The following is a 16,563-nucleotide window of genomic DNA, read 5'->3' on the forward strand; positions in this document are numbered from 1 at the left end:
ACGTTTATTTCAGTTCTGCCCACAATGTCCTATACCTTGACTTTGTTGTCCTTAAGCCATTTTTCCACAACTTTGGAAGTACAGTGGGGAGAACAAGTATTTGATACATTTTGCAGGTTTTCCTACTTACAAAGCATGTAGAGGTCTGTAATGTTTACCATAGGTACACTTCAACTGTGAGAGACGGAATCTAAAACAAAAATCCAGAAAATAACATTGTATGATTTTTGAATTTTATTTTGAATTTTATTGCATGACATAAGTCACCTACCAACCAGTAAGAATTCCGGCTCTCACAGACCTGTTAGTTTTTCTTTCAAATCAAATCAAATCAAATCAAATGTATTTATATAGCCCTTCGTACATCAGCTGATATCTCAAAGTGCTGTACAGAAACCCAGCCTAAAACCCCAAACAGCAAGCAATGCAGGTGTAGAAGCACGGTGGCTAGGAAAAACTCCCTAGAAAGGCCAAAACCTAGGAAGAAACCTAGAGAGGAACCAGGCTATGTGGGGTGGCCAGTCTTCTTCTGGCTGTGCCGGGTGGAGATTATAACAAAACATGGTCAAGATGTTCAAATGTTCATAAATGACCAGCATGGTCGAATAATAATAAGGCAGAATAGTTGAAACTGGAGCAGCAGCACAGTCAGGTGGAATGGGGACAGCATTTCAGAAGCCCTCCTGTTCTCCACACATTACCTGTATTAACTGCACCTGTTTGAACTCGTTACCTGTATAAAAGACACCTTTCCACACACTCAATCAAACAGACTCCAACCTCTCCACAATGGCCAAGACCAGAGAGGGTGTAAGGACGTCAGGGATAAAATTGTAGACCTGCACAAGGCTGGGATGGGCTACAGGACAATAGGCAATAAGCAGCTTTGCAGTGTATCAAATACTTGTTCTCCCCACTGTATGCTTGGGGTCATTGTCCATTTGGAAGACCCATTTGCGACCAAGCTTTAACTTCCTGACTGATGTCTTGAGATGTCTTGATGTCTGATGTTGCTTCAAAATATCCACATCATTTTCCGATGCCAACTATTTTGTGAAGTGCGCTGCAGTGCAGTATGGTATGTAACTGTTATGAAAGTTGTATTGTCAATTTTGTTTTGTATTTAAACGCCACTTTAAACGTGTATATGACACTGCAACAACATTTCCCCATGGGGATAATAAAGTCAGGAAGTAAGTAGGTTGATTAATAACCTGAACCAGATTACAGGCACTGGTTACATTGAGAAATTTCCTCTTGAGTGGAGAGTTTGATGAAAAGATAAATTATCATACTGTATATATTTTCAAAGAAGCGTGGTCATCATTATTTGGACAGTATATATTAATGAGCCAAATCTGTTTATAGTCCAATAACATTTAATATCTAGATTGCGGATCTGCTTGGAAAATTTGCACATTCAGATAAAAATTATTGTTAATTAATATAATCAGCCTGTCACGCCCTGACCTAAGATTCTCTGTTTTCTTTATATTTTGGTTAGGTCAGGGTGGCTATGCTAGTTTTTGTATTGTCTATGGTTTTTTGTATGTCTAAAGGTTTTGTAGGTCTAGGTATATGTATACCTATGGTGGCCTGATATGGTTCCCAATCAGAGGCAGCTGTTTATCATTGTCTCTGATTGGGGATCATATTTAGGTAGCCATTTTCCCTTTTGTGTTCGTGGGTTCTTGTTTTATGCTGAGGTGCCTGTCTGCACTACTCATATTAGCGTCACGGTTCGTTTTGTTATTTTGTTCGTTTGTTCAGTGTTCAGTCATGAAATAAAGTAGAATGTACATATACCACGCTGCTCCTTGGTCATTATGACGAACGTGACACAGCCCTTTTAAGTTTCTTCACCCCTAGTCTTTTTTCCACACAACTTCATCTAAAATAGTTGAATGAGATTCCGGTAAACAATATACATTATATTCCTTCTCTTTTAGCCAGGTAAATGCTTATCTTTTCTTATTATCTGCTAAGCCATTACAATTATAACTGGCTATACTTCTTTCACCACTTACCATAATGAGATAGAAGTTTTAATTCAATTTATCACAACAGACTGAATGTTTGTAAACTTGTCATTAAAATGTATACCCTCTCAGAGAGAGAGAGACACAGCTGCATGTGAGCTCTCACATTTATCAACATGTTTTTTACGAAAGGATAGATTTGGAGTTATACGAACTTGGATTTTTTTGGCAGGGACATATACAGGATGCTACCCTCCACAGCATGGCCTTTGCTGTTGTATCATCTGCAAACTTGACGATGGAGTTGGAGGCGTGCTTGGCCATAGAGTCACGGGTGAACAGGGAGTAAAGGATGGGGCTGAGCACCCACCCTTGTGGGGCCCCAGTGTTGAGGATCAGCGGAGTGGAGGTGATGTTTCCTACCTTCACCACCTGGGGGCGGCCCGTCAGGAAGTCCAGAACCCAGTTGCACAGGGCAGGGTTCAGACCAGTAACTATTACAGAGAAAACATGCCATGCGATTGTTTGAGAATGGCGCCCCATATCCAAATATTTTTCTACTGGCACAGGTTTCATAAATTCACAAATAGCGATTAAATATTCACTTACTTTTTAAAATATCCCTCTGATTTGTCATCCAAATGCTCCCAGATAGATAAAATCCTTCTTCATATCCCAAAAAGTCTGTTTAGTTGGCACTATCGATTTGAGTAATCCACCCGTTCAACATAGAGAGAAAGGAATCCGAAAATCTACCCCTAAACTTTGTTTCAGCAAGTCAAAATACGTTTCTATTTACTCTTCAGAGTAAAATGCAATAATATTTCTTCCAGAAAGAAGTATGTTCAATTTTTCCGTTTTTGATTTGTTAAAAAAGTTTGAAATATCCAATAAATGTCGTTCCACTTCATGATTGTGTCCCACTTGTTGTTGATTCTTCACAAAAAAATACAGTTTTATATCTTTATGTTTGAAGCCTGAAATGTGGCAAAAGGTCGCAAAGTTCAAGGGGGCCGAATACTTTCGCAAGGCACTGTATATCTATCCTGATGCCTAGTCACTTTACCCTGCCTTCATGTACATATCTACCTAAAATACCATATTATTATTATCTATCCTGATGCCTAGTCACTTGACTCTGTCTTCATGTACATAGCTACCTCAAATACCTTATAAATATCTATCCGGATGCCTAGACTCTTTACCCTGCCTTCATGTACATATCAACCTCAAGTACCTCTTACCTCTGCACATTGATCCCTGTATATAGCTCCATTCTTGTGTATTTTACTGCTTGTGTTATTTTCTATTTTATTTATTATTATTTGTTTTTAACTCTGCATTGTAGGGATTCAGAAGCAGTTCAATGTAAAGTCTACACCAGTTGAAACAAAAGTTTCGATCCTGCAAGGATCTTTGTCAGATTATTTCCCGGTAGTGTGTGTAGGGGCCACTTACCTCTAAGCCCTTCAGTGAGGGCCCCATCAGCACCACAGGCCGCATGGTAGGAACCACGTCATAGGCTGCCACCTGCTCCCCCTACAGTAATCACAACACATTAAACAGTAAGTAACCAATCGGATACAGGAAGAGGAAACCAATGCAGCTGAAGAATTGGCCCAGGATTCGGTGCATCACAGAGATGAAAACTTGTGAGTTTAAAATATAGTAATTTAATGAAATACACCATTTGTTTTGCACAATGTTATATGCTGGCAATGTTTGTAAGTGAGAATGTTGTCAAGCACAGTATATATTTAAAAAATTAACTAGGTTTTATGTAGACATTGTTCTGAAGCCAAAATATAAAGGAAATTCAGGAGCACCACAATGCCTACTTCACCCAATGCTCTACCAAGGGTTTCCAGCACACATCTTTTACCTACTACAGTAGCTACTGTAAGCCAATATATTGGGCTTCAAACAATGTGTAATACGGTTACTTAGGTTATCAAACCTTCTCAAACAGCCTAATTCATGCTCTTAGAGGTGTTCCCACAATAATGGATTTGTAGAAAGACGTGAAGAGGGCACGACAATGCCTATTCCCCCTCAGAAGACTGAAAAGATTGGGCACGGGTCCTCAGATCCTCAAAAAGTTCTACAGCTGCACCATCGAGAGCATCCAGACTGGTTGCATCACTGCCTGGTATGGCAACTGCTTGGCCTCCAACCGCAAGGTGCTAGAGAAGGTAGTGCATATGGCCCAGTACATCACTGAGGCCAAGCTTACGGACTATTCAGAACCTCTATACCAGGCAGTGTCAGAGGAAGACCCTAAAAATTGTCAAAGACTCCAGCCACCCAAGTCATAGACTGTTCTCTCTGCTACCGCACAGCAAACTGTACTGGAGCACCAAGTCTAGGTCTAAAAGTCTTCTTAACAACTTGTACCCCTGTCATGACTTCTCCCAGTTGGGTTTATGACCCCCCCATAAATACCTTTGCCCCTTTTCTCTCCACTCTACAGAATGGACTCTTGGAAAGCCCTTGGTTAACATAGAGAGACTATGGGAACATCAAAAGGTTGGGAATGGAACAATGTTTCCCTTTCTCAACCAGTTGAAAGTGTCCGTTGGTACTTAAAGAATATGATGTCAGATCAGTTGTCTGGGACATTACATCTGATGATAGGATGACATAAATTGTATCTTGGAAAGTCTACACATTCTAGTTATCAGATTCACATGGAATTGTTGTGCAATTTAAATGTTTAAATACAAAACTATTTGTAAAAAGATTCAATGTAATTTTAGCTTCTAAATGAGAGAATTGTTTTCATAAGTAAACTATGCTCACTCAGTGGCCACGCCCAAGTGAACAGACATTGGTTGAGAACAATGAAACACTCCCTTCCCTCCCACAGTAAAAAAAAAACATTGACAAAAGTCAACTTTAGTTCCCGACGACGTGAGGACTAGCGTCCATACGTTTTAAAGGGCTAATTTCAACTGCAACCTAATGAAATTCACATTTAGTTCCCGATGACGTGGGGACTGGTTTCCATATGTTTAAAGGGGTGAATTTCAATGTGGAGGTGACAATCACCATGCTGGCATGGTGAATTTCGACTAGACCACCCAGAATACAGCACGAGCTGATTATGGCAATGTGGTATGAACTTTGAATGATTATTCACTGAAGAAGAGATACATCCTAGATGCAGCTGTAAATGTACGTAGCCTAGGAAAGGACAGACAATCTCAGAAGAACGACAGGGTACTGTAACGTATCTGCTCTACAACACCAGAAATATACCAGAAATATTCTTCAAAGGACAATGACTATCTCTACTGGGTTAACCAGTTTTCCATCTTCGACCCATCTATCGAAGGGTTGCTAAGAGTAATTATACATATCCTGCATTTTCCTTTTCCGAATCGGCAGTTATTAGAATGCATAAGAATCTGTATTTATGGTAGCATAGCTTCTCAAGGTCCGAAAGACCGAATCGCTTTGTCCCTCACTCTTCACTTTCTTTCATTCAAACCCAACCCCTTTCCTTTGTGTAACCAGCCGTCATCTAGGGTTAGCCCACTAGGGGATATTCATGACGTGATTAGTAGTCCATGTGTGATCTATAATGTAATTCTTTGTGTATTGCTGATTCAACTTATTAGATAGGGTTCGTGCAGATAACCAAGTACTTACGACAATCGAAATGAGACCGATTGAGGTGACAATTAATAATTGACTGCTAATGATATTACAGATCTTTAAGTGAGTGGAGTCGGGAGATAACAGCTCTATGTAAATTAATGCTTCTGTGGTGCCCCAGGGTATTAATGGATTAATTGTTGCATGGTTTAATTCAATCACATAATGAATGTTTTATTTATTTTTATTTCACCTTTATTTAACCAGATAGGCCAGATCGAGAACAAGTTTTCATTTACAACTGCGACCTGGCCAAGATAAAGCAAAGCAGTGCGACAAAAAGAAAAACACAGAGTTACACATGGAATAAACAAACATACAGTCAATAACACAATAGAAAAATCTATATACAGTGTGTGTAAATGTAGTAAGATTAGGGAGGTAAGGAAATAAATAGGCCATAGTGGCGAAATAATAACAAATGAGCATTAACACTGTTGTGATAGATGTGCAGATGATGATGTTCAAGTAGAGATACTGGGGTGCAAAAGAGCTAAATAAATAACGATATGGTGATGAGGTAGCTGGGTGGGCTATTTACAGATGGGCTATGTACAGGTGCAATGATCAGTAAGCTGCTCTGACAGCTGATGCTTAAAGTTAGTGAGGGAGATATAAGTCTCCAGCTTCAGCAATTTTTGCAATTCGTCCCAGTCATTGGCAGCAGAGAACTGGAAGGAAAGGCGGCCAAAGAAGGTGTTGGCTTTGGGGATGACCAGTGAGATATACCTGCTGGAGCGTGTGCTACGGGTGGGTGCAGCTATCGTGACCAGTGAGCTGAGATAAGGCGGGGCTTTACATAGCAAAAACTTCTAGATGACCTGGAGACAGTGGGTTTGGCGACAAATATGAAGCGAGGGCCAGCCAACAAGAGCATACAGGTCGCAGTGGTGGGTAGTATATGGGGCTTTGGTGAGAAAACAAATGCCACTGTGATAGACTACATCCAATTTGCTGAGTAGAGTTTTGAAGGCTATTTTGTAAATGACATTGCCAAAGCCAAGGATCAGTAAGATAATCAGTTTTACGAGGGTATGTTTAGCAGCATGAGTGGAGGAGGCTTTATTACGAAAAAGGAAGCCGATTCTAGATTTCATTTCGGGTTGGAGATGCTTAATGTGAGTTAAGTTTACAGTCTAACCAGACAACTAGGTATTTGTAGTTGTCCACATATTCTAGGTCAGTACCGTCCAGAGTAGTGATGCTAGTCAGGTGGGCGGGTGCGGGCAGCGATCGGTTGAAGAGCATGCATTAAGTTTTACTGGCATTTAAGAGCAGTTGGAGGCCACGGAAGTAATGCTGTATGGCATTGAAGTTTGTTTAGAGGTTTGTTAACACAGTGTCCAGAAGTATACAGACTGGTGTCGTCTGCGTAGAGGTGGATCAGAAAATCACCTGCAGCAAGAGCGACATCATTGATATATACAGAGAAAATAGTCGGCCCGAGAATTGAACCCTGTGGCAGGCTGGCTTCCTCCACCTTTTGGTTGTTGGTCTGTTTTCACCAGACAACACTCTCTCTTCCCTGACTGGCAGGCTGGCTTCCTCCACATTTTGGTTGCTGGTCTGTTTCCACCAGACAACACTGTCTCTTCCCTGACTGGCAGGCTGGCTTCCTCCACACACAGACAACACTGTCTCCCTCATCTACACACTGCTGATCATATTACGTCCACAGCATTGTTGTATTTATTATTATTTAGTTTAATACATGTATTCCTTATTACATTTACAGACGATGAGGAAATCCATGATTTAGGTCAACATTTTCATTGAACCAGAAATTGTAGAGTCTTCTGATAACTATGACAGGGAAGAAACAGCAATCAACCGTGTTGTTGTCATGGAAGAAGTTGACAGAGTTTTAAAATCCATGGAACTCCTAGTGAAAGCAGAGTATGATAAGGATATTAATACAATTCTGAAGTTTGAAAGTTACAATTGCAGCGGGAGTTGAAATGAGAACACAGTAGGTTGTTGTATAAAACACCTGTCTGCAGCTGACATCTTCAAACTAAGGGCAACCATGGCAACTGTGACAGAGAGAGAGAGAGAGAGAGAGAGAGAGAGATCTGATGATTGCACATGGTCAGTGTGAACCAGAGGGGCTTGACACAACGGCCCAAGCAAGCTGTACAAACAAAACAGGACATCTTATTTAATGAAAGGGGTTCCAGTCTGCCGTGAAGCATTCATCCATCTATACAAGTAAGAGTCTAGCTACAGTTTCAGATATTACATGTTTCTAATTTTGTCAAAGTTGTTTTTATTTCAAGTTAAAGCATACTGTTCGATAGCTAACGTTAGTTGGATGGCATGCTAGCTAACATTACATGTATGATCTGTGTAGTAATATTATCACAGAAAGCCATTGCATTGCTAGTTATAGCCTAATGTTAGCTAGCTAACTAACATTGAACCTAGTTGGTTAGCTTTAGCTAGCTATGACAATCAGTTTGTATTACTAGTATTCTATGGCTTGGAATTATGGTTCATTGTTTAGCTAGCTACATATCTAAACAAAAGACTCTACTTCGCAGGATGATTACATGACCCATCAAGTTAGCCAGGTGTGTCTGGGGGTGAATACGTCTATCTATTGTATAATAATGACAAAATATTTGTATCTGGAACATGTCTTCAGCATCAGTAGAACACGCCTGACTCTCCTCCACCAGTCATACAAGGAGAATGGTCTAATGCCTCCCATCAAAGAGACCTGTAGAACACGCCTGACTCTCCTGCACCAGTCACACAAGGAGAATGGTCTAATGTCTCCCATCAGAAAGACCTGTAGAACACGCCTGACTCTCCTGCACCAGTCATACAAGGAGAATGGTCTAATGCCTCCCATCAGAAAGACCTGTAGAACACGCCTGACTCTCCTGCACCAGTCATACAAGGAGAATGGTCTAATGCCTCCCATCAGAAAGACCAGAAAGACCTCACCAGTCATACAAGGAGAAGGGAACACAGAAAGACCTGTAGAACACTCTGACTCTCCTCACCAGTCATACAAGGAGAAGGGTCTAATGCCTCCCATCAGAAAGACCTGTAGAACACACCTGACTCTCCTCACCAGTCATACAAGGAGAATGGTCTAATGCCTCCCATCAGAAACAGAGCTGGCCCAAGCACCGGTTACACCTGAAGCATGAGGACTTGCAGCAAGTGGTGAACTTCTTCAACAACTACACAGAGGATAATGCAAACACTTTGGTGGAAAGCTGCTGCCATGTAATGTGAAAAAAGCAGCGGTCGGGCGTCTCCACATGCAATCGATGACAACACTTAGTATGTAAAGCATAAACAACACATATGTTTATTATTTAATTGACCTCCAACATGATTGGCACTACTTTTGTTAATCTCACATTATTTCTGTATTATTCTGTATTTTACAGAGGTACGTGTAGTTGGGCTGTCTTCCTTCAGGAATCAGGACAGACCTGTGCTGGCAGTGCCAGAGGAACAACTATCAGGTCTTCAGATCTGTCAGGAGCTGTGTTCAATTGTGTAGTTAGGTGACCAATTATTGTCCATTTGTCATTTATTCAGTGGGGAGAAGCATTAGCGCCTTGCTTGGTACCAACGTCCTACAGCACATTGTCTATAACGATTAAGTTAGGAATAGGTGTGAAAATTAATTTTTTTACTTTTCAGTTTGTGATTTAAAAATGATGACTAATGAGCAGTGTAAAATAGAGACATTTAGGAAGGGTCAAGAGCAGGACAGTTTTTTTTGTTGCATTTTTTTATTTACAAAATCAAGCGTCAGTGGCCATTGGCCTACGCAGTTCTAGCTTTGCTCATTTGCGTAGTTAATTATTTAATTCCAGCATTCATTTCAGAATTGTAAAAATGTCTTTGTTTACTGCACTGTTTTATAATTTACATACTGTCACGTTTCTTTTGTCTTAGTATGGCTGTGATTTAAAAAATTATTTAATGTAACAAATCAAACATTAAACCTTGTAAACAATTTATTTAGACCTTGCGTTTATTTGAAACAGGCATTTATTTGCTGAAATGTGTGCCGTTATTGAAAGGGACGGGGCTATTCAAGACTCGTCATTTGATATAAGTTATATTATATGTGTAGAATTTATCATGGATAGTCAAAAGGAAATGTCTGCAGTTTTCAGAAGGTGAATAGCTCAATTTAAGCAGGGAGTGTGTTATGTACTTCCAATCAAGGTGATTTGCAAATTTCACATTGAGCTTTTACCAAAGCCTACCATTATAACGCTGACCGGCATGAAAATAACAAAGTAACATACAAACACACTTACCGACTTCTTTTGAGCTTGAGCAACTGTGGGGAGAAAGAAGACAGAAGTGAAAAGATGCATTCCATCAGCTCATACAATACTACACCTAACCCCTCATATATACAATACTACACCTACACCTAACAGACACAATACTACACCTACCCCTAACAGACACAATACTACACCTAACCCCTCACATATACATACTACACCTAACCCCTCACATATACAATACTACAACTACCCCTCATATATACAATACTACACCTAACCCCTAACAGACACAATACTACACCTAACCCTCACATATATAATACTACACCTACCCCTAACAGACACAATACTACACCTAGCCCTAACAGACACAATACTACACCTAACCCCTCACATATACAATACTACACCTACCCCTCACATATACAATACTACACCTAACCCCTCACATATACAATACTACACCTAACCCCTCACATATACAGTACTACACATACCCCAAACAGACACAATGCTACACCTACCCCTAACAGACACAATACTACACCTAACCCCTCACATACACAATACTACACCTATCCCTAACAGCCACAATACTACACCTACCCCTCACATATATAATACTACACCTACCCTTAACAGCCACAATACTACACCTACCCCTCAACTATACAAGACTACACCTACCACTAACAGACACAATATTAGACCTAACCCCTCACATATACAATACTACACCTATCCCTAACAGCCACAATACTACACCTACCCCTCACATATATAATACTACACCTACCCTTAACAGCCACAATACTACACCTACCCCTCAACTATACAAGACTACACCTACCACTAACAGACACAATATTAGACCTAACCCCTCACATATACAATACTACACCTAACCCTAACAGCCACTATACTACACCTACCCCTCACATATACAAGACTACACCTACCACTAACAGACACAATACTAAACCTAACCCCTAACAACCACAATACTACACCTAACCCCTCACATATACAATACTACACCTAACCCCTAACAACCACAATACCACACCTAACCCTTAACAGCCACAATACTACACCTAACCCCTAACAGACACAATACTACACCTACCCCTCACATATACAATACTACACCTACCCCTCACATATACAATACTACACCTAACCCCTCCCATATACAATACTACACCTAACCCCTCACATATACAATACTACACCTAACCCCTCATATACACAATACTACACCTCACATATACAATACTATACCTATCCCTCACATATACAATACTACACCTAACCCCTCACATATACAATACTACACCTACCCCTCACATATACAATACTACACCTACCCCCTCACATATACAATACTACACCTAACCCCTCACATATACAATACTACACCTAACCCCTCACATATACAAGACTACACCTAACCTTTCACATATATAATACTACACCTACCCCTAACAGCCACAATACTACACCTAACCCTAACAGCCACAATACTACACCTACCCCTCACATATACAAGACTACACCTACCACTAACATACACAATACTACACCTAACCCATAACAACCACAATACTACACCTAACCCCTCACATATACAATATTACACCTACCCCTCAGAAATACAAGACTACACCTACCCCTCAGATATACAAGACTACAACTATCCCTAACAGACACAATACTACACCTACCCCTAACAGACACAATACTACACCTAACCCCTAACAACCACAATACCAAACCTAACCCAACAGCCACAATACTACACCTAACCCCTAACAGACAAAATACTACACCTACCCCTAACATATACAATACTACACCTACCCCTCACATATACAATACTACACCTAACCCTTCACATATACAATACTACACCTAACCCCTCACATATACAATACTACACCTAACCCCTCACATATACAATACTACACCTACCCCTCACATATACAATACTACACCTCACATATACAATACTACACCTAACCCCTCACATATACAAGACTACACCTAACCCCTCATATATACAACATTACACCTAACCCCTCACATATACACGACTACACCTACCCCTAACAGACACAATACTACACCTAACCCCTCACATATATACAACTACACCTACCCCTAACAACCACAATACTACACCTACCCCTAACAGCCACAATACTACACCTAACCCCTCACATAAATAATACTACACCTACCCCTAACAGCCACAATACTACACCTAACCCCTCACATATATACAACTACACCTACCCCTAACAGGCACAATACTACACCTACCCCTATCCGCCACAATACTACACCTAACCCTAACAGCCACAACACTACACCTACCCCTCACATATACAAGACTACACTTACCACTAACATACACAATAATACACCTAACCCCTAACAACCACAACACTACACCTAACTCCTCAAATATAAAATACTACACCTACCCCTCAGATATACAAGACTACACCTACCCCTAACATACACAATACTACACCTATCCCCTAACAGACACAATACTACACCTAACCCCTAACAGCCACAATACTACACCTAACCCCTAACAGACACAATACTACAACTACCCCTCACATATACAATACTACACCTAACCCCTAACAGACACAATACTACACCTAACCCCTAACAACCACAATACCACACATAACCCCTAACACCCACAATACTTCACCTAACCCCTAACAGACACAATACTACACCTACCCCTCACATATACAATACTACACCTACCCCTCACATAAACAATACTACACCTTCCACCTTAACATACACAATACTACACCTAACCCCTAACAACCACAATACCACACCTAACCCCTAACAGCCACAATACCACACCTAACCCCTAACAGCCACAATACTTCACCTAACCCCTAACAGACACAATACTACACCTACCCCTCACATATACAATACTACACCTACCCCTCACATAAACAATACTACACCTTCCACCTTAACATTCACAATACTACACCTAACCCCTAACAACCACAATACCACACCTAACCCCTAACAGCCACAATACCACACCTAACCCCTAACAGACACAATACCACACCTAACCCCTAACAGACACAATAATACACCTAACCCCTAACAGCCACAATACCACACCTAACCCCTAACATACACAATACCACACCTACCCCTAACAGCCACAATACCACACCTAACCCCTAACAGCCACAATACCACACCTAACCCCTAACAGACACAATACCACACCTACCCTAACAGCCACAATACCACACCTAACCCCTAACTGCCACAATACTACACCTAACCCCTAACAGACACAATACCACACCTAACCCCTAACAGACACAATACCACACCTACTCCTAACAGACACAATAATACACCTAACCCCTAACAGACACAATACTACACCTAACCCCTAACAGCCACAATACCACACCTAACCCATAACAGCCACAATACCACACCTAACCCCTAACAGCCACAATACCACACCTAACCCCTAACTGCCACAATACTACACCTAACCCCTAACAGACACAATACCACACCTAACCCCTAACAGACACAATAATACACCTAACCCCTAACTGTCACAATACCACACCTAACCCCTAACTGCCACAATACTACACCTAACCCCTAACAGACACAATACCACACCTAACCCCTAACAGACACAATAATACACCTAACCCCTAACTGTCACAATACCACACCTAACCCCTAACTGCCACAATACTACACCTAACCCCTAACAGACACAATACCACACCTACTCCTAACAGACACAATAATACACCTAACCTAACCATTAGAAACAACAATACACATTTCAATGAAATGTACTGCCAGAAATAATTCACGTTTTAATTAATAAAAGCAGAAGAAATACAATAATACACCCATCAATGAATTAAAACACTAAAACAAAATAAAACCTCACCAGTTGAAGGCGGGGTGTATTTTTTATTTGTGTCTTGAGAAACTGCTGCTTTACTGAAAGAAGAAAAGTGAGGAACTCATCTTAGTCATCGTAGTCCATTTTATTAAAGCAGCAGCAGCAGTAATTTGAGTAATACTAGTAGAAGTAATATTAGTAGTAATGGTAGTAGTGACAGTAGAAATAGTAGTAAAAATGTCAGTAGTATTATTAGTAATAATGGTAGTAGTAACAGTTGTAGTAGTATGAGTAATAGTAGTAATAATAGTAGTAATACTAGTAGTAGTGATAGTAGTAAAAGTAGTAAAAATTGAAGCGGTAATTTTAGTAGTAATGGTAGTAGTAACAATGGTAATAGTAATAATGGTAGTAGCAATAGTAATAATGGTAGTAGTAACAGTAGTATTAGTATGAGTAATAGTAGTAATAATAGTAGTAGTGATAGTAGTAATAGTAGTGAAAATGCCAGCGGTAAGGTTAGTAATAATGGTAGTAGTAACAGTAGTAGTATGAGTAATAGTGGTAATAATGGTAGTAGTGACAGTAGTAATAGTAGTAAAAATGGTAGTAGTAATATTAGTAATAATGGTAGTAGAAGTATGAGAAATAGTAGTAATAATAGTAGTAGTGATAGTAGTTGTGATAGTAGTAGTGATAGTAGTTGTGATAGTAGTAGTAGTAGTAATAATAGTAACAGTAGTAGCAGCAGCAGCAGTAGAGGAGATATGTGTCCATCATCTCGCAACAGACATCATCAAACTGTGAAACAGAATAGTGTACCATATACACTCGGTTTGTTGTTTTTATTAAATAGTTTTCATGAAATAGTTTTTAATCATAGCTAAAGTATTGCTACGGTTTCCTCGAGGCAGTCAGCCTTCATGGCTGGGACCACAAGTTTGTGTCCCGGATTCATGTTAAGTTGCAGTTAGCTGCTAGCCATAATGAAAACGGAACAGGCTAATGCTAGCAGTGCTAGCCGACCTGTGTTTTTATCCACAGCTGGGCATAAATGCTTATGGTGTGAGATGATTTCTACACAGTCACAAGTTGAAGATAAGGTCTGCCCTATATGCACCATCATCAAGCAGATAGGGGAAAATATCCTCCAGCTGTTGGCTCGGCTGTGACAAAAGCATAACCTGCTTTCTAAGTACATCAATCTTACTGTAACCCAGGCAAACTGAATCTCAGTTTTAAATGCCTCCTATAGCTAAACTGTCTGAGTAGGGCAGTGTTGATCTGTCCCAATCCAACGGACAGATGTTCAGCTCAACTCCGCGGTCCATGGGAGACTGGACACTTGCAAGGCGTAGTAGATCGGGTAGTCAGTCTGGCCACCTTTCATCTTTTTTAAATAACAAAATGAGGGGGTGGGGGGACATCCTCGTTAGCAGGCCACAAAGGTGGCACTGTATTATCCTCAAATCGGGCAAAGAAGGTGTTTAGTTTGTCTGGAAGTGTTACGTGGCTGGTTTTCTTTTTGTAGTCTGTGATTTCCTGTAGACCCTGTGTCTGAGGCATTGAATTGCGACTCCACTTTGTCCCTGTACTGGCATTTCGCTTGTTTGAATGCCTTGTGGAGGGAATAAGTACACTGTTTATATTCATCCATATTCCCAGACCTCGTTCCATGGTTAAATGTGGCATTCACGCTTTCAGTTTTGCGCGAATGCCACCATCCATCCACGGTTTCTGGTTAGGGTAGGTTTTAATAGTCATAGTGGGTACAACATCTCCAATGCACCTCTTTATAAACTCACTCACAGTCAACGTATAGATCAATGTTGTTCTTCGGGGCTGACTGGAACAAAACAATCAATGTTGTTCTTCGAGGCTGACTGGAACAAAACAATCTTGAAGCATGGATTCTGATTGGTCAGACCTGTGTTGAATGGTTCTAGTCACTGGTACATCCTGTTTGAGTTTCTGCCTATAAGACGGTACGAGCAAGATGGCATCATGGTCAGATTTGCCGAAGGGAGGGCAGGGGTGGCCTTTGTATGCATTGCAGAAGTTAGAGTAGCAGTGATCGAGTGTATTACCCCCGTGTGTACTGCAATCAATATGCTGATTGAATTTAGGCAGCCTTGTTCTCAAATTTGCTTTGTTAAAATCACCAGCTACAATAAATGCAGCCTCAGGATATATATGGTTTCCAGTTTACATAGAGTCCAGTGAAGTTCCTTGAGGGCCATCTTGGTGTCTCTTTGAGGGGGAATGTACACAGCTGTGACGATAACTGACGAGAATTCTCTTGGGAGGTAATATGGCCGGCATTTGATAGTAAGGAATTCTAGGTCGGGTGAGCAGAAGGACTTGAGTTTCTGTATGTTGTTATGATTACACCATGAGTCATTATTCATGAAGCATACACCCCTGCCCTTCCACTTCCCAGAGAGGTGTTTATCTCTGTCGGCGCGATGCATGGAGAAGCTTGGAGGCTGAACCAATTCCGACAACATATCCCGAGAGAGCCATGTTTCCATGAAACAGAGAATGTTACAATCTCTGAAGTCTCTCTGAAAGGCAACCCTTGCTCGAATAGTAGTAGTAATAGTAGTTATAGTAGTAATAGTAGAAGTAGTAGTGACGGTAGTAGTAGTAGTAGTTGTGGCAGCCACAGCAGTAGTAGTAGTGACAGTAGTAGTAGCAGTAGTAGTAGTAGTAGTAG

The 16,563-nt window shown here is 40.6% G+C and overlaps 1 protein-coding gene across 1 annotated transcript in view; it reads right to left on the reverse strand.

Moving 5' to 3' along the window:
• The window catches only part of LOC139403957 (calcium channel, voltage-dependent, beta 2b), a 92,489-nt gene that overhangs the window by 58,695 nt on the left and 17,231 nt on the right, over nt 1–16,563 (reverse strand). Inside the window, exons 5-7 of the mRNA XM_071147168.1 lie at nt 13,893–13,945; nt 9,929–9,951; nt 3,438–3,518 (exon numbers count right to left, since the gene is read on the reverse strand). Coding sequence (XP_071003269.1) covers nt 3,438–3,518; nt 9,929–9,951; nt 13,893–13,945 — 157 coding nt within the window. The remainder of the gene's footprint in view (nt 1–3,437; nt 3,519–9,928; nt 9,952–13,892; nt 13,946–16,563) is intronic.

The sequence above is a fragment of the Oncorhynchus clarkii genome, unplaced genomic scaffold, assembly GCF_045791955.1.
Source record: "Oncorhynchus clarkii lewisi isolate Uvic-CL-2024 unplaced genomic scaffold, UVic_Ocla_1.0 unplaced_contig_6826_pilon_pilon, whole genome shotgun sequence".
In the NCBI taxonomy this organism is placed as follows: Eukaryota; Metazoa; Chordata; class Actinopteri; order Salmoniformes; family Salmonidae; genus Oncorhynchus; species Oncorhynchus clarkii.